The sequence below is a fragment of the Lissotriton vulgaris genome, chromosome 6 (assembly GCF_964263255.1).
Source record: "Lissotriton vulgaris chromosome 6, aLisVul1.2, whole genome shotgun sequence".
Classification (NCBI taxonomy): domain Eukaryota; kingdom Metazoa; phylum Chordata; class Amphibia; order Caudata; family Salamandridae; genus Lissotriton; species Lissotriton vulgaris.
Window position 1 is genome coordinate 596135937 of NC_141694.1, and position 25882 is coordinate 596161818.

The 25882-nt window shown below is 42.6% G+C and overlaps 1 protein-coding gene across 3 annotated transcripts in view; it reads right to left on the reverse strand.

Moving 5' to 3' along the window:
• The window catches only part of LOC147707763 (trypsin I-P1-like), a 173710-nt gene that overhangs the window by 41882 nt on the left and 105946 nt on the right, over positions 1-25882 (reverse strand). For all 3 annotated transcript variants that reach the window (XM_086926616.1, XM_086926614.1, XM_086926615.1), the window contains one exon: positions 21740-21876. In XM_086926616.1, coding sequence (XP_086782742.1) covers positions 21740-21876 — 137 coding nt within the window. The remainder of the gene's footprint in view (positions 1-21739; positions 21877-25882) is intronic.

Sequence of the window (25882 nt, forward strand, 5' to 3'; positions counted from 1 at the left end):
CTCTGGGCGCCTTGGTGCCGTCAGCGATCTTGCGCCGGTCCCCAGGGCAGCTGGGAGTTGTAGTGTCCCACTGCTGGTGGGACCGGCGTGTGCTGGGGCTGCTGGGGCTGCTGGGGTAGCTGGGACCTCTGCCGTTCCCCTCACGGTGTGGATTGCAGTGTGCTGGCCGTTCCCCTCTCGGCGCGCTGGATTTCGCTGTATTGCCCCCAGGAGCGTTCAGCGCTCCTTCCTCTTAAAGCGCCTCCGGGCGCCATGTTGCCATCAGCGATCTTGCGCCGGTCCCCAGGGCAGCTCGGAGTTGTAGTGTTCACTGCTGGTGGGACCGGCGTGTACTGGGGCTGCTGGGACTGCTGGGGTAGCTGGGACCTCTGCCGTTCCCCTCACGGCGTGGATTGCAGTGTGCTGGCCGTTCCCCTCACGGCGTGCTGGATTTCGCGGTATGTGCATTGATATATATATCATTCACCATAAAATAGAAAAAGAGTGTAGATGGTAAAAGTTAAAAACGAAATTCATAATTGAATTTGTATATAAATGCTCTAAAAAAATTTGAACATTGTGTGAAATATGTGTGATAATAAATACACACTCCTACATGAGATTATAGTGAACACTCATGGTATGTAAGAAATGGGAATAAGAAAGAGACAAAGAAGCATCTAATTATATAAATATGGGAATTATGTTGAGATGAGACAATGAGAAATTGCATAGAATGCAGTTCAGGGCGGTAAATGTCCTATATTAATGGTCTTAATCCATAACGCATCCTTTGGTCAGTCCCTGAAGGGGGCATCAATAATCACTAATGTCTTTATTTCAAGAATTCATTCACAATGCAATGGTGGAGACAACGTGTGTAGGAAGAGGCTATTATAGGAACCAGTAATAACTTTTTTGCTTATTAAATTTCCCTTAACCGGATTTTTTTTTGCTTGTTTTGTTCCGTGATCAGATGATAATCCGGATTTTTTGCAGTGCTTTTCTCAAATTAGCTTTATATCCTCTGATATCCTAAAGCTTACTTTAATGATTTTAATGCCGATGTGCTGACCAGTTTTCTATTAAGATGGAAACAGTATTGACTATTCTTGTCTTTCACACTAGCAAGCGGCATCTAGAGATTTGTGAAAGTGTGCCAGATACAGAGCAAAGCGTGTGAGCCCAACCTCATCCAGAGAGGGCAGCAATGGTTCTATCCCCAAGAACAAATGTAAATTGATGCAAATAATGCATTCTAATGCACTATTAAAATCGAACACATTTCGTAAAAAGCTGTGGGCTCTGAAGTCACAGTCATGAAATATCCCACTAAAATGCAAGACTGATCCTTCTCATCAATAACCTCAAGAAAAGTTTGAAATGATGGTAGCAAAATGGTGAATTCCTCAGAGTAATTTCACTAAAACATGTCTGTGGCCCATCATGTGTCATATAATTGTTCTTCACCTCTTCATTTCACTTCCATTCATTTTTCTGCCTTGCATGTTTATCATCTCGTGCTATAGAGGCCCGTAGTTCACCAAACATTACCACCGCCTCACTAATGCTAAGCACAGTCAATCACACTATAAATATGATGCATGCACTATCTGCTTGAGAGTTGCTGGGAGCAGAATGTAGCTTCACTCCTAGTGCAGAGCACTAGTGCATCCGAACTCCCAACAAGTCTTAACCTTTTGACATGTGTGGTCTCTCATTGAACCACTACTGGAAGCTGGGAACTGGCCTAAAGAATGTCTAGGATTTGAAAACTAAAACAATAAATAAAAAGCCAGAAATAAGTACAGATCAAATAAATATACAAACTGTGGAATACCTAATTTAATTCACAAACAATACATTCATGAACATCAGCATTTTATTTTAAATGCGAAACATGTTTTATTTCTAAAAGACAAGATGCTGGGCTCTACTATGTAAGTGTCATACATGCTCTATTTTTGTTGGCACAAACCAGTATTGCTTCAGTTGAGGTCTCCAATAGTTATTACTAGATTCCATTTGCGGTACGTTCACTGCCCCCAATGATTAGGATAATGATACCAACTTAATGTATGGCTTCTAATTATGTATTTCTTCACATTAACAGAACATTTTCAAGTTTTGAATTTTCCACCTTTGTCTTTAGTATGTATGTATATATATATATATATATTCACTGAAAAAACCATAGGTTTCACACACGTTATAGTTAAAAATTTGCATTTAAAAAACCTTTGAAATTCACTGAAAAAACCGTAGGTTTCACACACGTTATAGTTAAAAATTAGCATTTAAAAAACCTTTGAAATTCACTGAGAAAACCATAGGTTTCACACACGTTATAGTTAAAAATTAGCATTTAAAAAAACCTTAGAAATTCACTGAAAAAATGATAGGTTTCACACATGTTATAGTTAGCTGGGCATTTCACTCATACAAAACCATTGAAATTCCCCCTTTAGAGTTAACTATAACTTGCGCGCCCGCAATGCACTGCTGATGACGTCACATATTACATCACTCATGACATGGTCAGTGACATCACTCATGACATCACTCATGACATCTCAAAAGACATCACTGATGGCATCATTAATGACATCATCTTTGTGAAAGAGTGGCAGACCTCCTCTCAGCGTAATATAACCCTTGATACACACATTCAAAAATAGAAACTAACATTTTCAAAAAAATGGAGATACCAATACCAGTTACAACAACCTATTCAGTAATTTCACCATCTACATACACATCCACTCATTCAGCAACAGTTTCAGTGAATTTCAAAGGTTTTTTAAATGCTCATTTTTCACTATAACATGTGTGAAACCTATGCTTTTTCAGTGAATTTCAAAGGTTTTTTAAATGCTAATTTTTAACTATAACGTGTGTGAAACCTATGGTTTTTTCAGCGAATTTCAAAGCTTTTGTAAATGATAATTTTTAAATGTATTCATTGTTATATTTTTTTATACCGATTTACTACATTATTTTAAATGATTTATCTTTAGATATTTTATTTTTTAAATTACATTACATATTTTTTATATAAATTGAAAAATAAATGTTTTAAAAAAAATTGAAATTGTAATATTTTATATTTTTTATAATTTATATATATTTTATATAGCAGGCAATAATATCCTATGGAAGGAAATTCAAGTTACAGTAACTACGATTAGAAATACTTTTCAGGATCAATAGTGGGCTGAAAGATGCAGCACTGAGGTCTCTCCTGATAACATGTGAGTAAATCAGAATTCGTAGTTCGGCTGAATTTTGAGGAATTTTTTAAAGTTCCAAAACTCCACACTTAGAAAAATGTTCAATTTAAACCAGTCAATGTTAGCCTATGAAAGGAAATTCAAGTTACTGTAAGTATGGTTACAATTACTTTTCAGGGTCAGTAGTGGGCTGAAAGATGCAGCACTGAGATCTCTCCTGATAACAGGTGAGTAAATCGGAATTTGTAGTTCGGCTGATTTTTGAGGAATTTTTAAAGTTCAAAAACTCCACACTTACAAGAATTTTCAAGTAAAACATGTCAATGTTAGCCTATGAAAGGAAATTCAAGTTACTGTAACTACGATTAGAATTACTTTTCAGGATCAATAGTGGGCTAAAAGATGCAGCACTGAGGCCTCTCCTGATAACAGGTGATTAAATCTAAATTCCTAGTTTAGCTAATTTTTGAGCAATTTTTTTAAGTTCCAAAACTCCACACTTAGAAGAATTTACAAGTAAAACATTTTAATGTTAGCCTATGAATGGAAATTGAAGTTACTGTAACTACGATTAGAATAACTTTTCAGGATCAATAGTGGGCTTAAAGATGCAGCACTGAGGTCTCTCCTGATAACAGGTGAGTAAATCGGAATTCGTAGTTCGACTGATTTTTGAGGAATTTTTTAAAGTTCCAAAACTCCACACTTAGAAAAATGTTCAATTTAAACCAGTCAATGTTAGCCTATGAAAGGAAATTCAAGTTACTGTAAGTATGATTACAATTACTTTTCAGGATCAGTAGTGGGCTGAAAGATGCAGCACTGAGATCTCTCCTGATAACAGGTGAGTACATCGCAATTTGTAGTTTGGCTGATTTTTGAGGAATTTTTTAAAGTTCCAAAACTTCACACTTAGAAGAATTTACAAGTAAAACATTTTAATGTTAGCCTATGAAAGGAAATTGAAGTTACTGTAACTACGATTAGAATAACTTTTCAGGATCAATAGTGGGCTTAAAGATGCAGCACTGAGGTCTCTCCTGATAACAGGTGATTAAATCGGAATTCCTAGTTTGGCAAATTTTTGAGGAATTTTTTTAAGTTCCAAAACTCCACACTTAGAAGAATTTACAAGTAAAACATTTTAATGTTAGCCTATGAAAGGAAATTGAATTTACTGTGACTACGATTAGAATAACTTTTCAGGATCAATAGTTGGCTAAAAGATGCAGCACTGAGGTCTCTCCTGATAACAGGTGAGTAAATCGGAATTCGTAGTTCGACTGATTTTTGAGGAATTTTTTAAAGTTCCAAAACTCCACACTTAGAAAAATGTTAAATTTAAACCAGTCAATGTAAACCTATGGAAGGAAATTCAAATTACTGTAAGTATGGTTACAATTACTTTTCAGGATCAGTAGTGGGCTGAAAGATGCAGCACTGACGTCTCTCGTGATAACAGGTGAGTAAATCGGAATTCGGCTGATTTTAGAGGAATATTTCGCTCAATAGTGAAGGAAGGGGTTGGGGCCTGAGGAGACATGTGTGCAAACACACCCTGTGGCGCGTTTTATGTTGGGGAATATATTCCTCTTCAATCCTGAGGTCATCTGTGAGCCAACTAGCCCATCATGTACCTCCAGTTTGCGCCAGGGAGCTGCATTGCAGAGAGGTGTTCAGCGGGCACGCCCCCTTTTTACAACACTCTGTACCGCAGCTCCGTGGCACGGCTCTTACTAGAGGTACGCGTTGGACTAGTTGGCCCCTATGGGACCTCTGGATTGAAGAGGAATATATTCCCCAAGCTAAAACGCGCCACAGGGCGTGTTTGCACACATGTCACCTCAAGCCCCGTCCCCTACCTTCACCACTGTCCAAACATGCCTCATAACGCGTTCTAAGTCGGGGGATTAAGTCCCCTTGCATACTGGGGGTCCCTGGGGGCCAACTAGCACACCAGAAACCTCCAGTATGCACCAGAGGGCTGTGCTACAGAGAGTTGTAAAAAGGGGCGTGGCCTCATTACACCTCTCTGCAACGCAGCCCCCTGGCGTTTTTTCAGAGGGGGAACTAATTCCCCTTGCATACTGGGGGTCCCTGGGGACCAACTAGCCCACCAGGAACCTCCAGTGTGCGCCAGTGGGCTGCGTTACAGAGAGGTGTAAAAAGGGGCGGGACCTAATTACACCTCTCTGCAACGCAGCCCCCTGGCATGTTTGCAGAGGGGAAACTAATTCCCCTTGCATACTGAGGGTCTCTGGAGGCCAACTAGCCCACCAGGAACCGCCAGTGTGCACCAGGGTGCTGCATTGCAGAGAGGTGTAAAGAGGCCACGCCCCTTTTTACACCTCTCTGCAACGCAGCCCCCTGGTGCTTTTTCAGAGCGGGAAGTAATTCCCCTCGCATACTGGCGGTCCCTGGTGGCCAACAAGCCCATCAGCAACGTCCAGTATGCACCAGGGGGCTTCATTGCAGAGAGGTATAAAAAGGGGCATGGCCTCTTTACACATCTCTGCAAGGGAGACCCTGGCCCATATTGGAGGCTCCTGGTGGGCATTGCTTTTTTGTATTGGGAGCAGCTAAAATGCTGCTCCCCATACAGAAAAGCAATCAGCGTTTATTTTTGAAAGAGAGAGCTGGTTTCCTGCTCTCTCTTTCAAAAATCAAAGCAGTTTGTTGTGGTAGGGCGCGTGGCCCCCCTCCCAACATCAACAAAGCCCTGGGGGGTGGTGGTCCCCGGGGCTGGGGGGTGTACGTCACAGACCCCCCTATTTGCATATTAGTGCCCTAAGGCGGTGGCGGTCCCGGTGCGTGTGGGGGGTTTTGAGCCTCCCCACACATGTTTTTTATTAAAAATAAAGCCCGGGGGTGGAAGTCCCTGCATACTTTTCAACAATGCCCAGGGGGTGGCGGTCCCCGGGGCTGCAGGGGGCCGTGTGCCCCCGCTACCATAATAACTTTCCCCCGGGGGTGGCGGTCTTCGAGGCAGTGTGGGGGGGATTGCCCCCCCACACTTTTTTAAATATACCCCCGGGATTTGGTCCCCCCGGGGGTAATTTAAAAAAAATAACACCGGGTTTTTTGTTTTTTTTCACGGGGTGCGCGTACATACAGTTAACCTGCAAAAAAAAATGTTTAGCCCTTGGGGTCCTTGTGGGACCCTCTGAGCAGGCCTGGGGGGTCAGGGTGTGCCTTCCCTGCCCCCTTTTGCGTGTTTTGCGCGTTTGTTTTCAGCTTTCTTGTGCCTCGCTACTACCGAGGCACAAGATGGCTGCCAACACTTCCTGGTTTGGTGTGTTGACACTTGACATCCAATTAGCATGCAGCTCGTGCTCGGAAAGGTGCGCGGACAGTGCGCGCCCTGTAACACCTCCAATATATAGTTATGATTTTACTTTTGATTTTCTCATGAACTACTGAACGGATTTACACCAGTCAACAAAAAGGCCCATCTACGAACAGAACTCTACCTTTTTACCAAATTTGGTGTAATTCCGTTCAGCCGTTCGGGCTGTAGCCCTGGCTAAAGGTCCTATGGAAAATTGCATGGGGAAAACACGTTTTGGGACTCCCCTTTTTTCTCGGTCCCCGCTACACGAATCACCCCCAAACTTTCAGAGAAGGAACGGAGCGGTGCAGGCCATTTTCTTGGAGAAATTCGCAAAGATTCGTCCACCAGCGCTAAAGTTATTCCCAATAAAATGTTGCGGATTTCCTATGGAAACTAGGTTTTAACTATAACTACCTACTGACGACCGTATGTATGTATATATATATTCACTGAAAAAACCATAGGTTTCAGGCCTTATATAGTTAGGAATTAGCTTTTAAAAAACCTTTGAAATCCAATCAAAAAAGTATAAGTTTTAGGGGTGTTATAGTTAGCTGGACATTTCACTCATACAAAACCATTGAAATTGCTCCTATATAGTTAGTTGTACTAACTATATTTCGCGCACCCGCAATCCACTGCTGTTGATGTCACATATTACATCATTCATGACATGGTCAGTGACATCTCAAATGACATCACTGATGACATCATCCAGTGAATGTGGTTTGCTACGTTATTTAAATATGCATTATATGTATAGCAATTTACATTGAAGTATGAGTGGATATATAAAAATAAATATTTGGATGGAGGACTTTAACAATGTATAGTATCTCACTAAATATAGTGGATAGTGACTAAACTCTGTGAATATCTGTATCACTTTGTCAGTTGTTGTGTAAACTAGTTCACCAGTTGGTTACTAGCTATGTGAAAGTCTATATTAGTTATATATTAGTTAATTGAGTATTTGTATGGGAGAGTGAATGTGTGTGTGGTTCGGTGGAGGATGTGTGACTGCCCAAAGATGTGTGAATAGTTGATTCAGTAGATATATGAAGTTAAAACTACATGTTTTAACAGTTGTTTGGGTGAGTGAATATCTTTATGGGTGTGGTGATGAGCAAATATATTTCTCAATGGTACATGTCCAACAAACTAGAAAAATAAAAGGCAGTGTATGTGTCAGTTGTTGTATATAAATAAGTATATATAAGACTCAATGATTGTGTGAGTGACTGTATGGATAACTGAATACTTGTAATAATGATTTTATAATATACTAAATATGACTTACTATCTAAATGAATAGATGAAGTGGTGTTTGTATAAGTGTGTAGCTAACTAAGTATGTAAGTATGATCCATTGTTTGCATAAGTGAGTAGGATAACTTCATATGTGAATAGGTTGTGTGCTGGTGTGTAATGTCGATATAGGTGTATAAGTATTTTTGATAGAGTTCTATTTTTCATTGACAGCATGTATGAGTGAATCTACAGGTAATTGATTAGATGTGTGTATACATCTAGGAATCAATGAGTGGGTTTTTAAATACTTGTATTGCTGTGTCAATGGATTCAAATATGACACTCTGTATTTTACAAAGAGTGATGAAAGATTTTACTAGTGTATCAAAAGGTGTATGTGATTGTCACGTGGATGATGTCATCAGTGATGTCATCATTGATGTCATTTGAGATGTCATCTGTGATGTCTCTGACCATGTCATGAATGATGTAATATGTGACATCATCAGCAGTGGATTGCGTGTGCGTGAAATATAGTTAGTACAACTAACTATATAGGAGCAATTTCAATGGTTTTGTATGAGGGAAATGTCCCGCTAACTATAACACCCCTAAAACTTATACTTTTTTGAGTGAATTTCAAAGGTTTTTAAAAGCTAATTGCTAACTATAAAAGGCCTGAAACCTATGTTTTTTTCAGTGAATGTGCAAGGTTTTTCAAAAATGCTAATTCCTAACTGTATAAGGCCTGAAACCTATGTTTTTTTCAGTGAATTTGCAAGGTTTTTTAAATTCTAATTCCTAACTATATAAGGCCTGAAACCTATGTTTTTTTCATTGAATTTCGACGTTTTTTTAAATGACAATTTTCAAATGTATTACGTTTTTTTTTTCATACTGATTTACTACATTTTTGCAGGCAGGTGTTCAGAGGGCACGCCCCCTTTTTACAACACTCTGCAGCGCAATCCCTGGTGCGTTTGCAGAGGAGGAACGAATTCCCCTTGCATACTGGGGGTCCCTGGTGGGCAACTAGCCCACCGGGAGCCTCCACTATAAGCCAGGGGGCTGCATTGCAGTGAGGTGTAATGAGGCCACACCCTTTTTTACACCTCTCTGCAATGCAGCCCCCGGGCATGTTTGCAGAGGGGGAACTAAGTCCCCTTGCATACTGGGGGTCCCTGGGGGCCAACTAGCCCACCTGGAACCTGCAGTATGCGCCAGTGGGCTGCATTGCAGAGAGGTGTAATGAAGCCACACTGTTTTTTACACCTCTCTGCAGCGCAACCCCTGGCATGTTTGCAGAGTAGGAACTAATTCCCCATGCATACTGGGGGTCCCTGGGGGCCAACTAGCCAACCAGGAGCCTCCAGTATGCGCCAAGGGGCTGCGTTGCTTTGCCCCAGGGGCGGTAGTCCCCGGGGAAGTGTGGGGGGGGGGGGGGGTTGTGGACCCCCCACACTTCTTTATCACTATGCCCCCGCAATTTGGTTTAAAAAAAAAATGGTCCTTTTTTGTCCTTATGGGACCACCTGGGCAGGCCTAGGGTGTCCGGGTGTATCTACCCAGCCCCCTTTTTGTGTTCTTCACGTTTGTTTTTTTGCTTTCTTTTGCCTTTGTCTATCGAGCACAAGATGGATGCCAACACTTCTTGGTTAGAAGTGTTGACAGCCAATGAGCATGCAGCTTTCTCGGGAAGGCATGCTGATTGGCTGCCACTGTCTGTTACCACTAGCACAAGATGGATGCCAACACTTCCTGGTTAGAAGTGTTGACAGCCAATGAGCACGCAGCTTTCTCGGTAAGGCATGCTGATTGGCTGTCACTGTCTGTCAACACTCCCAACAAGGAAGTGTTGGCAGCCATCTTGTGCCTCGGTAGAAGAAAGGCACAAGAAAGAAGTGAAACAAAGGTGCAAAACATGCAAAGGGAGCAGGGTAGAAGCACCCTGACTCCCTAGGCCTGCTCAGGGGGTCCCATAAGGACCCCCCAGGCCCCAATTTATTTTTATTTTTTTTAAATCGCGATATTCCGAACGATTGAAAATGAAATTTCTTGAGAAACATTTGGATTTGGATTATCATGTCCTATACTTTGGAATTTTTGAAAGACTGACTTTGAGGATGCTATAAATTACTCAAGTCTGCCCGAATTGTGTGGGTAAAATTGATACCTAGTCAATTTGAATAAGAATGTACTTACATCTCGTCTAACATTTGGAAGAAATATCTAGTTATATGACAAAAGCATACCGACATAACTTGAAGGAAATAAGAACGCCCTGAAGAAGTTCTGTTGTACAGAACGAAACGCGTCGGCTGGCTGTGGTACATAAACTTAAGGAAAATAAAAGCATTTGAATATACACCAAGATTCAGCGCTTCAATAAGGACTCTAAGTGATATGATTTGATTGGACTTGCTGTGCAAGTGGTGCTGTGCCAAACTTTGGAATATTTTCCACTACTCTCTACTACTCACTCTCTACCTCTCCACTACTCTCTAATACTCACTCTCTACTACTCATTCTCTACTACTCTACTACTCTCTACTACTCTCTTTCTACTACTCACTCCCTACTACTCACTATCTACTACTCTCTACTACTCACTATCTACCACTCTCTACTCTCTACTACTCACTCTCTACTACTCTCTGTCTACTACTCACTCTTGACTACTCTCTCTCTACTACTCTCTACTACTCACTCTCTACTACTCACTCTACTAATCACTCTCTACTACTCACTCTCTACTACTCTCTCTTTACTACTCTCTACTACTCACTCTACTACTCACTCTCTACTACTCTCTACTATTCTCTCTCTCTGCTACTCACTCTCTACTACTCACTCTCTACTACTCACTCTCTACTACTCACTCTCTACTACTCACTCTTTACTACTCTCTACTACTCACTTTCTACTGCTCTCTACTACTCACTCTAATACTTACTCTCTACTTCTAACTCTCTACTACTCACTCTCTACTACTCACTCTACTACTTTCTACTCTCTGCTACTCTCTCTACTGCTCTCTACTACTCTCTACTACTCACTCTCTACTCTCTATTACTCACTCTCTACTCTCTACCTCTCTCTACTAGTCCCTACCTCTCTACCTCTACCTCTCTACCTCTACCTCTCTCTACACACACACATATACACATATATATATGCATAAATATGCATATGCATTTATATATATATGTATATATAAACATATATAATCTGCATATCTATATAAATACAAATATAAATGCATGCATACATATACATATATGCATACATATGCATGTTATTTACATGAAAGTTTGATAAAAACGAATAAAAGCAAAGCTAAAAAGCCACCTCATTACAAACAGAATGGCTTTAACTTAAACGAGGGCGAGATCTATTGCATTTTCAATGCTTGTTTACTTTAGTTCCATCAAGAAGGCATTCAGATGCATCACACATTTGCCATAAATTCTGAATGTTAGCACTCTAGTTGCTCATTAGATCACTGTAGTAAAGCTACTGCTCACCAGGGAAGTCTGCTGCTGGTATTCAAAGTGCATGTTTCAGTCTGCATGTCAGAATTTTTTTAATGAAATAGAAGAGAATTTGAGAAGTCACTCAAAATGTGCCCTAATTTTTCTTTCTGAAGCACTAATCATACTTTCTATGGCAAAATGAACCCCCTCATTTTGTTCCTTTTTAAATTAAATGTGTTCAGACTTACCACTTCATTCCAATCAAGATGGCTTCTGGTGTGCCATACTTTTGTCATAAGTAAGACTGTTAGCGCTCTAGTTGTTCTTTAGAACACTCTGGGACATTCTGTCATTGGGCTATACTTGGGCTACATCTGGGTGATATTTGGGCTACATTTGGGCTCTTTTGTCTCTGGTGGCCATCTTGGGAGACTGCATGTCAGAATATTTTAATGAAATAGAAAAGGATTTGAGAAGTCACTCAAAATGTGCCCTCATTTTTCTTTCTGCTGCACTAATCATACTTTCTATGGCAAAATTAACCCCCTTATTTTGTTCCTTTTTAAATTAAATGTTTTAAGACTTACCACTTCATTCCAATCAAGATGGCTTCTGGTGTGCCATACCTTTGTAATAGGTAGGACTGTTAGTGCTCTAGTTGTTCTTTAGAACACTCTCGGAGGCTGCAGTAGAACACAAGGGAATGATGCTGCTGAAGCACTTGCTGACTCTGTGCCAATATCAAGATGTCGTCCAAGTAAATTAGGAGACGTATCCCCCTCTCCCGTAGATGAGCCACGACAGGCTTCATTATCTTGGTAAAACACCAAGGAGCTGAGGAGAGCCCGAAAGGGAGAGCCAAATATTCGTACCATTGGCCGTTCCACCTGAACTGGAGGTACATGCGATGCGGCGGGAAGATTGGAATGGAGAGGTAGGCGTCTTTGAGGTCCAACCTGACCATCCAGTCCCCTTCCTTTAGCAAATCCGTTAGAAGACGGATGCCTTCCATCTTGAAGTGGTTGTACGTTAGAAACTGATTGAAGTATTTGAGATTTAGAACCAGTCTGTTTCCACCTCCCTTCTTTTGTACCATAAATATGGTGCTGCAAAAGCCGTGAGGCCCCCGGATGGCTGGAGCTGTCGCGCGCTTTTGCAGCAACCCCACGATCTCCTCCTCTATAAAACTGCGATCTTGTAGGGAAAAATGGAGATCTGCAGGGATGAATATATGACTATATCCCGCATTCTTTCATCCCGCATACCATCACTCCGCATTTTTTAGTACGCAAGTACCATTACTCCGCAAGCCATAATTCCTCAAACTTTTACAACGCATATGACTTTACTACGCATGACATTACAATGCAAATGCATGTGTGGTGAAGTCATATACTTTGTAAAAGTACTTTATTTAAAAAAATATATATATATAATATGCTACATTGAACCCTGTTCTTCACGGCTGAAGCGTCATGAGGGGACCGGAGGAGACACTTTGCTTGTGAACTTAAAGCCACGAACCATGACACTTGGATTTTAGGCACATTCCGTGCTCCCCTGCACCTGAGTACAACCACCAGGGTACTGTTGTTACCCCCCCTGCAACACCATTCCGAGGATCCGAACATTGGGGATTCTGGGACTTGTAGTCTCTCGGCATACTAGGGAGGCCACACAGGTGTGCTGAGGGGGTGGAGCGAGCCGGCAACATCGAAGCTTAAAAAGGTGGGACGCACTGGCATTGTGTTATTTTATCCTGGGAGGCTTTTGGGCGCTGATGATGGCTAACATCGAGCCAGAAATGCATTCGCCACAGATCACAATAAAGGCCTCCAATATTCCCCCCGGTTCTCTGCTCCTTTTGTTATGGGAAGAAGGTTCCTGTCATATATATATATATATATATATATATATATATATATATATATATATATTTATATTTATATATATATATATATATTTTTTTTTTTTGGGGGGTGGCAAACGACCGCTGGACAGACAATATTCTTCTATGGACAAGATACATAGATGATCTGTTCGTGGTGTGGCGCGGTAGTAGATCCTCGGCTGAGGAATACATCGCCGAATTTAATAGTAACAACTGGAACCTCAAATTCACCGATGAAATAAGTGACACCAGGGTATACTACCTCGATCTGGAAGTCTATGTAGAGAATGACACAATACAGACTAGGCTGTATAGAAAACCGACGGCCGGTAATGCTGTCCTACATGCAGCAAGCCAACACCCAAAATGTCTGGTAGGCAGCATACCATATGGCGAATTCCTTCGCCTGAAAAGAAACTGCTCGGCTGAGGAGGAGTACGTTCGGGCAAAGGAAGATGCCATAAAAAGGTTCCAGATCAGAGGATACTCTCGGAACGCATTATCTAATGCCGAAGAGAAATCAAACAAAATCCAAAGAAACGATCTATTGATACCCAAACATGTGTTGAAAAATGAGGACAACCCCAGAATGATCACCACCTTCAATTCTAAGTCAGGTAGGATTATGCACATTTTTCAAAAAAATTGGCATATCCTTAAAACAGATCAGACTATGGCAAAAATCCTTCCAGAAAGACCCATTTTGACTTACAAAAGAAGCCAATCTCTGGGGGACCATCTTGTCCACAGCCATTTTGTCCCACAAAAGAAAAAACGTGTCCAAATTACAAAATTTACGGGTTTCTTTCCGTGCAGAGCATGCAAGGCATGCAAAAACAGTAAGACAATCAAGACATACCCAGGGAAAACTGACGAAAATGAACCCGAGAGATGCATTAAAAAATTACTCAATTGTAATTCTGAGTATACTATCTATTGTCTGACCTGTCCCTGTAAAAAACGGTATATAGGCAGGACGATCAAGCCTGCAAAAATGCGAATATTAGAACACCTTCGCGCAATTACCAACAGGGACAAGGCCTACCCCGTAGCGACACACTTCGCTGAGTTCCACAAAAGCGACAGGGACCTGTTAAGCTTTTATTGCATAGATCAAGTGGAACGCAATGAGATAGGTGGGGACAGAGAAAAAAGACTCCGGACTTTAGAGTCGAGATACATAATCGGGCTAAAAACCACAGTCCCCTGGGGTCTGAATAATAATGAGGAGATGTGGATACATCTGGAATAAGAACTTAAGTATTGTACAAGACTCTACAATTTCCACACTCCTATAGCAAAACCTTGCATCTCTACACACTCTCTGTACTCTCTATGACATCCTCGCACCTAACAACATGGATATTCCCTTTCTCCCCCTCCCCCTTCTCACCCTAGCCCATCCAGGGCAGTATGTAGGAACAAAATGAGACAGGGTATATAAGCCCATTCAGGGCTCAAGTTTGGGGATAGAACCATGCCTATATGTACCAATAGCAATATTGCAATGTAAAAGAGCTGTATTGCACAATAGGCAGGAACCGTAAAGTTTATCATAGTGTAATTACTTGCATGCACTTTCGAAAAATGGTATTCATTGAACACCTCATGTTTTTAAATTTTTGCACTGAGCACTTTATTTGATGTTTACGCCATGAAATGTTGAAGATTTTGCTTATTTGCAGATTACAAGATGGCTGCTACGCATTGTAATTGAAAACAACATGCCGTCATTTATGTCTATGACGAGTGAGCTTTAAATGGCGTTTGATAATGTGACACGGGTGAACACTGACGAAGCCTCCGGGCGAAACGCGTCTGTTGTGGGGGTAGGGGCCTTAATGCAATAAACTTTTGAGAAGTTGAAGGTATGGTGTGCTGGTCTTCTGTCTAGCCGTTATTGGAGTGGACTGTTCGGGCATGTATATATATATATATACATATATATATATATATATGTATATATATGTATATATATATATATATATGTATATATATATATGTATATATATATATGTATATATACATATATATATATATATATACACATATATATTTTTTAATAAAATGAAACATTATTTCTTTTAAATTTTATTATATGTATATCTATATTAATATTACACATATATATATAAATATATATATTCATAAATATTAAATTTTTTTAATTAATAATTACCCTATACACCCTAAAAACGAATCCCACCCTAGTCCCTTTAAATACCCCAGCACCTTTAAACACTAACCCATCCTGACCCTAAAAATACCCCTGTACCCCAAAACTAGCCCTGTTCCCTATTAATACCCCTGTATCCCAATACCCAAACCTAGCCCTGTTCCCTAAAAATACCCATGTACCCCAAAACCCAAACCTACCCCTGAACCCTAAAATACCCCTGTACCCCAAAACCCAAACCTATCCCTAAACCCTAAAAATACCCCAGGACCCCAAAACCCAAACCTAGCCCTGAACCCTTGATGGAGCGAGCTTCAGAAATTATTTTATTCTGGCTCGTGATATTAACCGCATCGCTGCTGCAGTGATTTTTCCCCTGTGCTGCAAATTGCCATTTTGCTGCTGTCATGACGAGCTCAGCTCGTCATCAGCACATGACACCCGTGGGTGATGACGAGCTGAGCTCGACATCAGCATCGAAAGGGTTAATCTCCCATAACTTGATTAAATATATTAATGGTTTTTGCATGATTTTTGTTACTAAACCAACCTATTGTTAAGTCGCATACATTATCACACACGGGACTAACGACATGTGCTTTATGTTGCATATGCAAGTATGTTTTATAATAAATAACTAACGTTGTTTTGTTTGTCTAATGTCCTTGTCAAACATTAATGCGGTTGTTTTAATTAATGGCATGTGCCTATTTTATATGTGCTTTTGTCTATGTCGTGTCTTTTTATCTTTTACAGGCATATGGACAATCCTGCTGAACTATATGAAGAATGGTAGATTATAAGTGTTGCTTTCTTTGTGCTTATGCTAGGTAACCTAGCTAATGGGTTAAACTTAGTGGGAAAAGGGTGGTTAACAGAACAAATGTCAATTCTTTAATTAATTACTGTTTTGTGTTTGTTTAAATAATAGTTTTCTGAAAAAGTGACGCAAGCTAAAAGTGGCGCAGTGACGCAAGCAAAAGTGGCGCAGAAAATTGATGCTTTCTGAAAGAGGCCTACTGATGTAAAAGCCACGAGAGAAAACTTATTTTGAAAAGTTGAGAAGCCTATAAACTTTTATTGTGAAAAGTTTTTGAAAAGAACTGCAAAAGGCACTCTGTGGAGAGGTTTTCTAATGTACCACCAGAGGCTCAGAACGGACAGGCTCAAGGCCAGGATGTGAGTCGCGGCATTTTTGTGCACTACATGAACAATCTTCGCTACAAAATGTAGCAGCCTAAGGAAGTGCCGCCAGGACTCTGTGCATGAACAATGACTTTGTGTAAAAGCCCGGACCTGAGGTGGAAGATGTCACAATTTACTGTGGCGTGAGGTGGTTCTGCCAATGGGGAGCCAGAATTCAGCTGCTGGAATGTGAAATTAGTTAATTTAGCCTTAGTTTTAGGGTATAAAGAATTGGCTCAAGGAGCAGACTTTGGCTTACGCTTCTTGATTCCAGAAGGTCGTGTTCTGCTGTCCGATGAATGCACGTAAGGAAAGGAGATTTTTAACAGACTTTGTTTTCAGGCGATGAGGGTAGAGACAGAGAATTAGTTAGGGTTTGGAAATGCACATTTTCACTTATTCCTGTTAATGATTAATATTTCTTGAAACAAGCTCTCTTTATAAATGCTGAATAAAACTTTCTTTATGACATTTTCTAATGCTTGCTTAATAAAGTTCCAAATGTTATGTTTGAATAAACTTTTAAAATGACAAGCTGGTCTTGTTTATTGTAGACAGTTTAAACAACCTATTAGATTCATTCGCCTCATGATTCAGCTGCTCTGTTATTTCTATGGGCCTGGTATTGATTGGTAAGTATGGTGGTAGATAGTGACATCATTTATGCAGAATTTTAGTAGGAGCGCTGGATCAATTTAAAAATACCCCTGTACCCCAAAATCCAAATCTAGCCCTGAACCCTAAAAATACCCCTGTACCCCAAAACCCAAACCCACCCCTGAACCCTAAAAATGCCCCTGTACCCCAAAACCCAAACCTACCCCTGAACCCTAAAAATACCCCTATACCCCAAAACCCAAACCTACCCCTGAACCCTAAAAATACCCCTGTACCCCAAAACCCAAAACTAGCCCTGAACCCTAAAAATACCCCTGTACCCCAAAAACCCAAACCTAGCCCTGAACCCTAAAAATACCCCTGGACTCCAAACCCAAACTTTCCCCTGAACCCTAAAAATACCCGTGTACCCCAAAACCCAAACCTACCTCTGAACCCTAAAAATACCCCTATACCCCAAAACCCAAACCTAGGCCTGAACCCTAAAAATACCCCTGTACCCCGAAACCCGAACCTATCCCTGAACCCTAAAATTTCCCCTGTATCCCAAAACCCAAACCTAGCACTGAAGCCTAAAAATACCCCTATACCCCAATACCGAAACCTATCCCTTAACCATTAAATACCCCTGTACCCCATAACCCAAACCCACCCTTAAAATACCCCTGAACCCCAAAAACATATACTCCAACACATCCAAACTAAAACCATATACTTACCTTACACTTAAATATAAAAAACATATGCTTTTACCAATCATGCTTTTACAACGAATTTCGTTGTAAAAGCATGCGTGGTAAAAGCATATAATATATAATTGCATGCATTGTACAATTTTGCGGAGTAACAGTACCTGCGTTATAATGGTATAAGGAGTAAAGGTATGCAGAGTAAAAAATGCGGAGTGACGGTGTTTTACCCTGCAGGGATACCTGACTAAAAAGGACAAGAGTAAAATTCTAAGTGAAAGCCCTGTACTCTCTGCAACACCCAGGCGTCCTGTGTCAGTTCCTGCCACTGCTGTAGGCAGTGTTGAGTATGACCCCCCCAAAGGAAGAAGAGAAAGGTCCACAACGCTCACCTGTGTTTTGTTGAGCTTTGAAGTTCGCCCTGTTGTTGTTGGACTGGAAGCGTCCCCTGTTGAACCTCCTGCGGGATGGATAGAAGGTCCCGCCTCTTGTGGAATCATAGTCGTTTCTTCCACGACCAAAGTCGCCTCTCTGGGAGCCTTGGGGACCTCCACGGCCTGACGAGCGGCCCCCGCCTCGTCCGGCCCGTTTAAAAACAACCTGGTTAATTTCTCTTTTAATCCCTGACTGCGCCTTATCCAAGGTCGTGAAGCTCCCAATGTACTTTGAAACATCTTTGACGAATCTCTCGCCGAAGAGCTAACTCGCCGCTAGGGGTCCGGGTTCTGCATCTGCCAACTCCGTCAAGTTGCTGCCCATCCTTATCAGGAGAGATTTACGCCTCACAGAGGATACAGCACAGTTGGCGTTGCCAATGAGGCATATGGCCGCTGGGTCCACCCTGCCAATATGCCGGGGTTTACCGGCGTAGATGCTTCCTTGGCTGCTAAAGCCATTTCTAGAATTTTGGCCAAGGGGCCCACTACATCCAGCAGTTTATCCTGACAACCCCTCCAGGCTCGATCGATACCGCGTTTGGGGTCTTTTGAAAATTTTCGTAGAAAGGTCAGGAGGCTAGCATCGATTTCCGGCATCATCTTGTCCGCGAGTTCTGGTCGTGGACACTCCGACTTTAGGCGATTGCGCACCTCTCTTGGGAAACGCTTCCTAAGGTTCTCGTGCAGATAGGCTGAGACTGCAGGGGGGGCACCCAGTCAGAGGATCTGGGGTGCATAATGTCTGAAGGGTTGAAGGTGAATGGGGTATCTGTAGGTATATTCCCAGTCGGCTGAGATGTTCTCGCCTTCTTTGGCGGAGGAGGCTCCTCCGAGGTATCAGTGTCTGTGTCTGTATTCGTGGTGTTAGTGTCTATATCCGTGTCGGCATGGGCCCTAAGCTTAGCCTTGGCCTTGCCTCCTGTGTAGGAATGATCAACTGCCTCGCATGCGGGCAGCGCAGATAGTGCTTGTGCGTGTGGCCATTTTGCAGAGTCTGAAGAGCCCTGACTAGATGTAGAAGCCTCTGCCTTCTTCTTCTACGGCTTCTTGTCGTAGCCGTGTCTCTTTGCGAAGCCCTCAAGTTGCTTCCTGATAGGGCGCAGAGCCGCTGCTAGGGCCTGTTGAACAGTTTGCGTGACCGTGGTCTCCATAGCCCTATTCACAGAGAACTGGACAGAAGCGTCCAAAGCATTTACCAAATTGTCCTCTAAGACAGCCTCCTGCTGTCCGTCAAATGTCTTCTCCTCAGCATACTCCTCTGGGTATTGCTCCCACTCAGCCATTGTCAGGGGTGGCTTTAAGTAAGTTTAATGGCTTTAAATATGCACAAATTATTCAAAGAACACTGACGGTAGCAGTTTATGCCAAACTGTATCACAGCCACAAGAAGGGTAATGGGGGGGTCAGCCCACCAGCACACAGAAGGATACACTAAAGAACCCCCTCAGCAAAGCTGTATTCAAAGAGGTCAGAGACCCAGGCCAATGTAGGAATATATAGAGCGTGTGTCCACTCTTATCAGGCCAGTATTTTACAACCTGTCACAGGCGCTAGGAGAAGCAGAACGATCAACGTTGAAAAACCGCATTTAAATGCCAGGGGATTCGCGCCGCTAGCGCGCTGCCCAAACGCTACTGAAAGCTGCCCAAAAGGAGCCCAATATCAGCGCGCTGGGGAGCGCGTCGCCGCCAAGAGCCACCCGGTTTGTACTGCGTCACAGGGCGATGAGGGGAGCCCTTGCGCATGCCTGAGAAGCGCGCTACTGTTGTGGGAAGGCCTTCAACCCCGGGACTAAGGCTCAATGTGAACACGGTGACGGTCTGCCCCCGGTCAGCGACCGTAACGACAACGCGCCAGCAAGCGGTGCAAAACTCGCACATAAGCCACAGAGGAATGAAATAAAAGGCGGGCCGAGGAAGCGCATTTCTTAACACCGCGCTCGCCCGCCGATGCACCAAATCCCTCAACAGTGTATCCACAATGAAGGTACCATAAAGGCAATTCAATAAAGATCCATATCAAAATTATCATCATAAATAACAATGCACTACAGCAAAGGGAGGTAACAAGGTGCACTTATCTCTTGCTGTGAGCAGCAAAGAAAGAGGAAGATGGTGGAACGCTAAGGGTTCTTATGGACTGTGGGGGTGTCGCTATGCATATGTCATCATGGGAAATGTAGTTTGTTTATTGTTATTTATGAAAATATGCCTTTTCATTGGCTGCTGTGAATTTGTCAGTAAAGATTGAGAAGCATAATCTGAAGCCTCCGGTCCTGTAATAGAATCAACTGACAGTCTCTGTCCTTGTTGGATGTACATCTTTTACTGAGAATGTCAGACTTCATTCTCACATGACTGATAAAAAGAAAATGTGAATTTACAGAAAATATGCTTTCAGCTTAGCTTATAGATCCCCTTCAAAACCACTGTGGGAAAAGCATGAGATAATAGTTTTCTTTCAAACATGATTCATGATATCCCAGCAGAAGGCTTTTTCACATGGTAAAATCACCTTAGAATACACCACAATTCCTAAAATGAGTATGGTACCATCAACAAATGATTTATAATGTAACTAAAGTCCTAAAACCTTCTATTAACTGCACTACTTTTTAATGAGGTGCTATCATGTATATTGGTCCCAAGATGGCTGCCAACACTTCTTGGATGAAGTGCTGATAGCCAATCTTATCTCACGATGAGATGTGTGGTAAGGCTCCGCCCAGATATATATATGTTTTTCCTTTTGATTTTCTCAGGAACTACAGGAGGGATTTACACCATTTAAACAAAAGGCACTTCTGCGTACCAGTCCCTACCATTTTGCCAAGTTTGGTGTAATTCCATTCAGCGGCTCGGGCTGCAGCCGTGTCTGAACGTCCTATGGAAATTAACATGGGGAAAACACGTTTTGGGACCCCCCCTTTTTTCTCGACCCCCGCTTGACGAATCCCCCCGACACTTTCAGAGAAGGAGCGGAGCGGAGCTGGCCTAAATTTTGGAAAATTGCATGCAAATTCCTCATCCGGCGCCAAAGTTATTCCCAATAGAATGTTGTGGATTTCCTATGGAAACTAGGTCCTAACTATATATACCTACTGGCGACCACCAGTAGGTAATACACCTATAAGTATGTATATATTAACCTTCTGATGCTATTTAATCTTATAAATGACTCAGACTCCCTAAATAGGTGTCACAAACCCCCATGGGTCCACAAACCACTGCTCTACAGAACCTGCATAACTGTAATGGCTCCCCAAGATTGATGACCAATCCACAGATAGGTCTTCTCTGTCACTCCAACAGTCTGGAGCTGAGGAGCAAAGCACTGAACAATTTCTCACCTTGAGAGTGACGGGGACAAACTGAGGATTGTCACTAATCACATACCTTCAGAGGCAAGCCTTCCTCACTACAATGTCTAGCATGAAGTTCTATAGTGCAGGCATGAGCTGAGTCTACTGTTATTTTTACCTGGCAGGAGTCCTGTTGTCCGCGCATAAATCCGGCACACATCATGTTGCTCGTGTAGACAGCTGGATAAGACTTCTTACACCGTGCATTGGAAATAATTGGCAGATTCAGGCATTGGAGAACATCAGCAGGCATTGCTGAAATGAGAAGGCAACATGTATTTATTTATTTAGTTGGAGCTGAAGCATTTCTTGGATAAAAACTTGTAATAGCAATAAAGTAGTACCTAAGTGTTTATTCAGTGATTTGATTTGAGAGGAATATTAATACCTTATTTTTTTCCATGGAATTTCATATGCAGTTTTGCTGTTTCTAGACAGGTTTAATATTATATATTTTATCTGTACTCAATTTAGCGACTCCTGAAGGATGAAAGGTTGAGTTATCTCTATCAAGATTCAAACCTATGACCTCCCATTCACACAAGATGACACCACTGGTATTGCAAATAGGTTCCAGCCTTTAGTCTGCCAGGAGTTTTTGCTTTTTTGGTCACCCGGTTTTTGGACCTTTACTTTGGGTAAGTTTCTCTAGCTGAGTCTCACCCACTGTAACTTCCTGGTAAATGGACTGAGCATGTTACTACTAGTGTCCATCATTTAAGACAAGGCCAATGGAGAACATCCAGGTTCAGGGGCACTGGGCTAATCACATGTGAGCGTGTGTGCACACAAGTCTGCAAACTTGTTTTAGACGATTGTCTTGCGCAGCCCAGTAATTGCACACAAGTTGCCTGGTGCAGAAGGAACCCTGCCAGGATAGATGCTCACCTATGGTAGGCCTTATAATTTAGTGAGCATGCATAGATAGATCAGTAGGTTTTACTTAAAAATCCGTAATGTCACTGTATTATACAGATAGTTGAAATATTCCTTAAAGTGTAGTTTCACTCCACTTGGGCCTACCCAGTCCAGCGAAGTATCGAACTGGGATGAAATATGAATGTCAAATTGGAATATACAGGTTCCCAATAACTTGCATATACATTTTATTGGTCATAAAGGATTGTCATATTTCTCTGGATCAGTTCAGATTCACATTCCAGGCCTTTAGTCCCGCTGCTGGGCCTAAGTAATTACTCTGCACACCAGCAGAGGGAATAAAGGCCTCCCTACCCAAAGGGAGAAATTATCAGGGATTGACTTAGATGCAGATTTTATTCCCCACTGTAGGAATGTAGAATCTACTTCCTACGGTTACTCCCACTTTTTGCTTGATGTGATGCTGTTTTTGACTAGTCTGATAAACAGGATCACAGTCTATCTGCTTTCTCCTTAAACTGTTATGTTATGTACTTAGGTACACTCCAAACTGGATACTGTTGTACCCTTGTCAGTCCCTAGTATATGGTACCCATGTACCCAGGGCCTAGGTACCCCAGTGGTCTCCCATGGGATGCAGCATGTATTATGCCACACATGAGAGACCATGCAAAATGGAACTACAGGTCTGCCTTTGCAGCCGGTGTCAGTTGGTGCATGCACTACTTACTAAAGATATAGGTTTACTATATCTAAAGGTCACTGCACGTGAAACCTATAATCACCCCTATAGCAGGCCTTTACAATCCTGAAGACAGGGTGCGTGGTTCTAAGTGAGAGTCTGCCCCTACATGAGTAGGACACCCCTGCAGCCCATGGAGTCCATTCTCCCGAGTTGTCAGTGAAACAGCCATACACTAGCAAAGAGGAGCATTATGCGACCGCATGATGACCAACTCTAAAACGGCTGAAACAAATCCTAACGTGTTTGGTGTCAAACATGTTGGAATCATACCCCCACACCGGTAATCAGTGTGGGAGGTATTATTCCACCCATTGGGAGTGACCTTTGTGGGCTCTCGGTGGTCTGGGTACCAGCTTTCTGGTCCCGGACCTCACAAAATCATTGCTGCCGACCAGAGACACATTTCTGCCTTCCTGCTGCTGAGCCAAGCTCGAGCAGGGGAATGCAGGACAATAGGCAACCTGTCAGAGGGAGGTGTGACCACCTCCCAGACAGGATTTAGTGTATTGGGGCTGAGGGAGGGGGCACTTACCTGCACCTGAATGACTGCATGAGGGGCACATTTGGTGTCCCTGTGCATAGTCCAGTTCAAACCAGTTATGGGTGGCGTCGGCTCCTGCTTTGGCACGAAACTGGACAAAGGATATGGGAGTAACCTCCCCTCTGACCAGACTCTTCGCTGAGGGGTCCCCTGAATCTTTCCAACTCTCTCCTGTGGGTACTTAAGGGCTAACCAGGCTGTAGGTCCTTAGATTTGTCATGGACAATGTTCAAACCTGAAACCACTGCACCGTAACACTGGTGAGCGTTCTGCTGTTCCCAAGCTCCTACAGACTGCAAAGGGTCCAGCAACACAGGAAGTAGATTCCTATGTCCCTCCAAGCTTGAGCTGCCCTCTCACTCAGTTTAAGGTCAGAATTCCTCATGGGGGCTGCAATACCTGAACCCTAGTGCACCGAGTACTTTTGCAAGTGCACGTGCTTGTTGGCAGTTCTGCCACAAGTGCATTGGGTTCCGAGTAGCCCCAGCCTCTGGCAATGTCTCCTACAAAGATCTTCATCAAACCTCACAACTCGCGCTCCATGACCTGTTGTTTTGTAAAGCTGCTAGAGGTCCTCTCGAGACTCCTGTGCCTCCGGCCTGTGGGTCCATTTGAGAGTAAACGTTGCATTTCTTGGGCTCCCCTGCTTGCTTGGGCCTGACCTGACTCCCCTGCCTTTGGTGAATCCCCTGGACCTTGCTGGTCTGAACTGTGCTCTTCTTTGAACTCCTGCGTGGGTTGCCTTTGCCAAGGCTTGTGGTGTTCCCGCCAGACAGTGACACCTCAGCACTTGACATCCATTGTGGGGCAGCTCAAATCCAGCTCCTGGTCATCCTCGACATTGGCTGATCCTGGCAGCTGTAGAGTCAAGGGCACAGTCAACCAGCCTGAAGCACCCGACATCAGTGGGCATTCGTCTACCGAGCCCCTGGTCACTCTCAAGTGACCCAGACTCTGTCCCCTCTGCTTTCAGATGCTCTTCAACAAAAATTCACATTTGGACTTCAACTGACACTTTTCTCCCTTTCAGCAGCGGCACTTTCTCGAAGTCCTCCATTGGGTTCGACAGCAGTTTCCGACGCAACTTCAGCCATATGCACCCAGCTTCCCTAGGATAGGTAACTTGGTACTTCGGTATCCACGGTTGGGGTGGGGTGGCTCTCCAACCTTCTGTCCTTCATGGGGTTTCTTCAAATTCCACTGGGAAGGGTCCTTAAACTTTAAAATTCCAACCGCAACTTTCACATAGACTTCTTCGGAGCACGCGGTAGTGTTCTCACACTGCACATGTACACAGTGGGGTCCCTATCTACTCACCTGTCTTCATTCAAGTCGTGGTTCTTATACCCCTTTCTTAGTATATGGTTTGTTCCCCCCGTGGGGCCCACTGTGTATTAGTGCTATTTACTGTTATTTCTTTGCTGAAGTATTGTGTGCTTTGTGTCTATCTCCGTGTAGGAGATACTGTAATAAATTCATATTTTTATAACTACTGTGTGGTTCTCTTTTCATTTAATCTATACTATAAGATTGCATTCTGGTAAAACAAGCTGCTTTACACTCCTTCAAGTTTAAGCCTGAAGGCTGCTCTCCAAAGCTACCACATGGATAGCTTTCTAAAGTTGTCTGACACCTCTCAAATCACCATAAGGGTTGTTTGGCCTAGGGCAAGGTGCCTTCTTTAATTAGTGGACATCATATACCAGACCAACGTGTCATATTGGTGGGCAGAGGTTGAGATTCAAGCCAGCACTGTTTTTCCTGATAAAACTTTGTATTGATTAACTGAAAAACCACTAGACTTAGGTTTATACAATACAAGCTTAAAATAGTATGTTCTACAGACTTTGCGGTTGGGTAAGTCAAGGTACTAGCACATCCTTTCTCCAACCTAGGAGAGTTTAGCTCCCACTACGTTAGGTAGGTGCAACACCACACCGCATTTAGTATATCTGCTAAAGGAGATACCAGTGGCTGTCTGCCTTCTGGATACAGTGAACTTTCATTCCAGGAATTGAAAGCACTGTCTGCCTCTAGTGGGTTGAAGACAGGGAGGAGTGCCAACACTCAACACCTGGTAGAGGTGCTACTGGTAA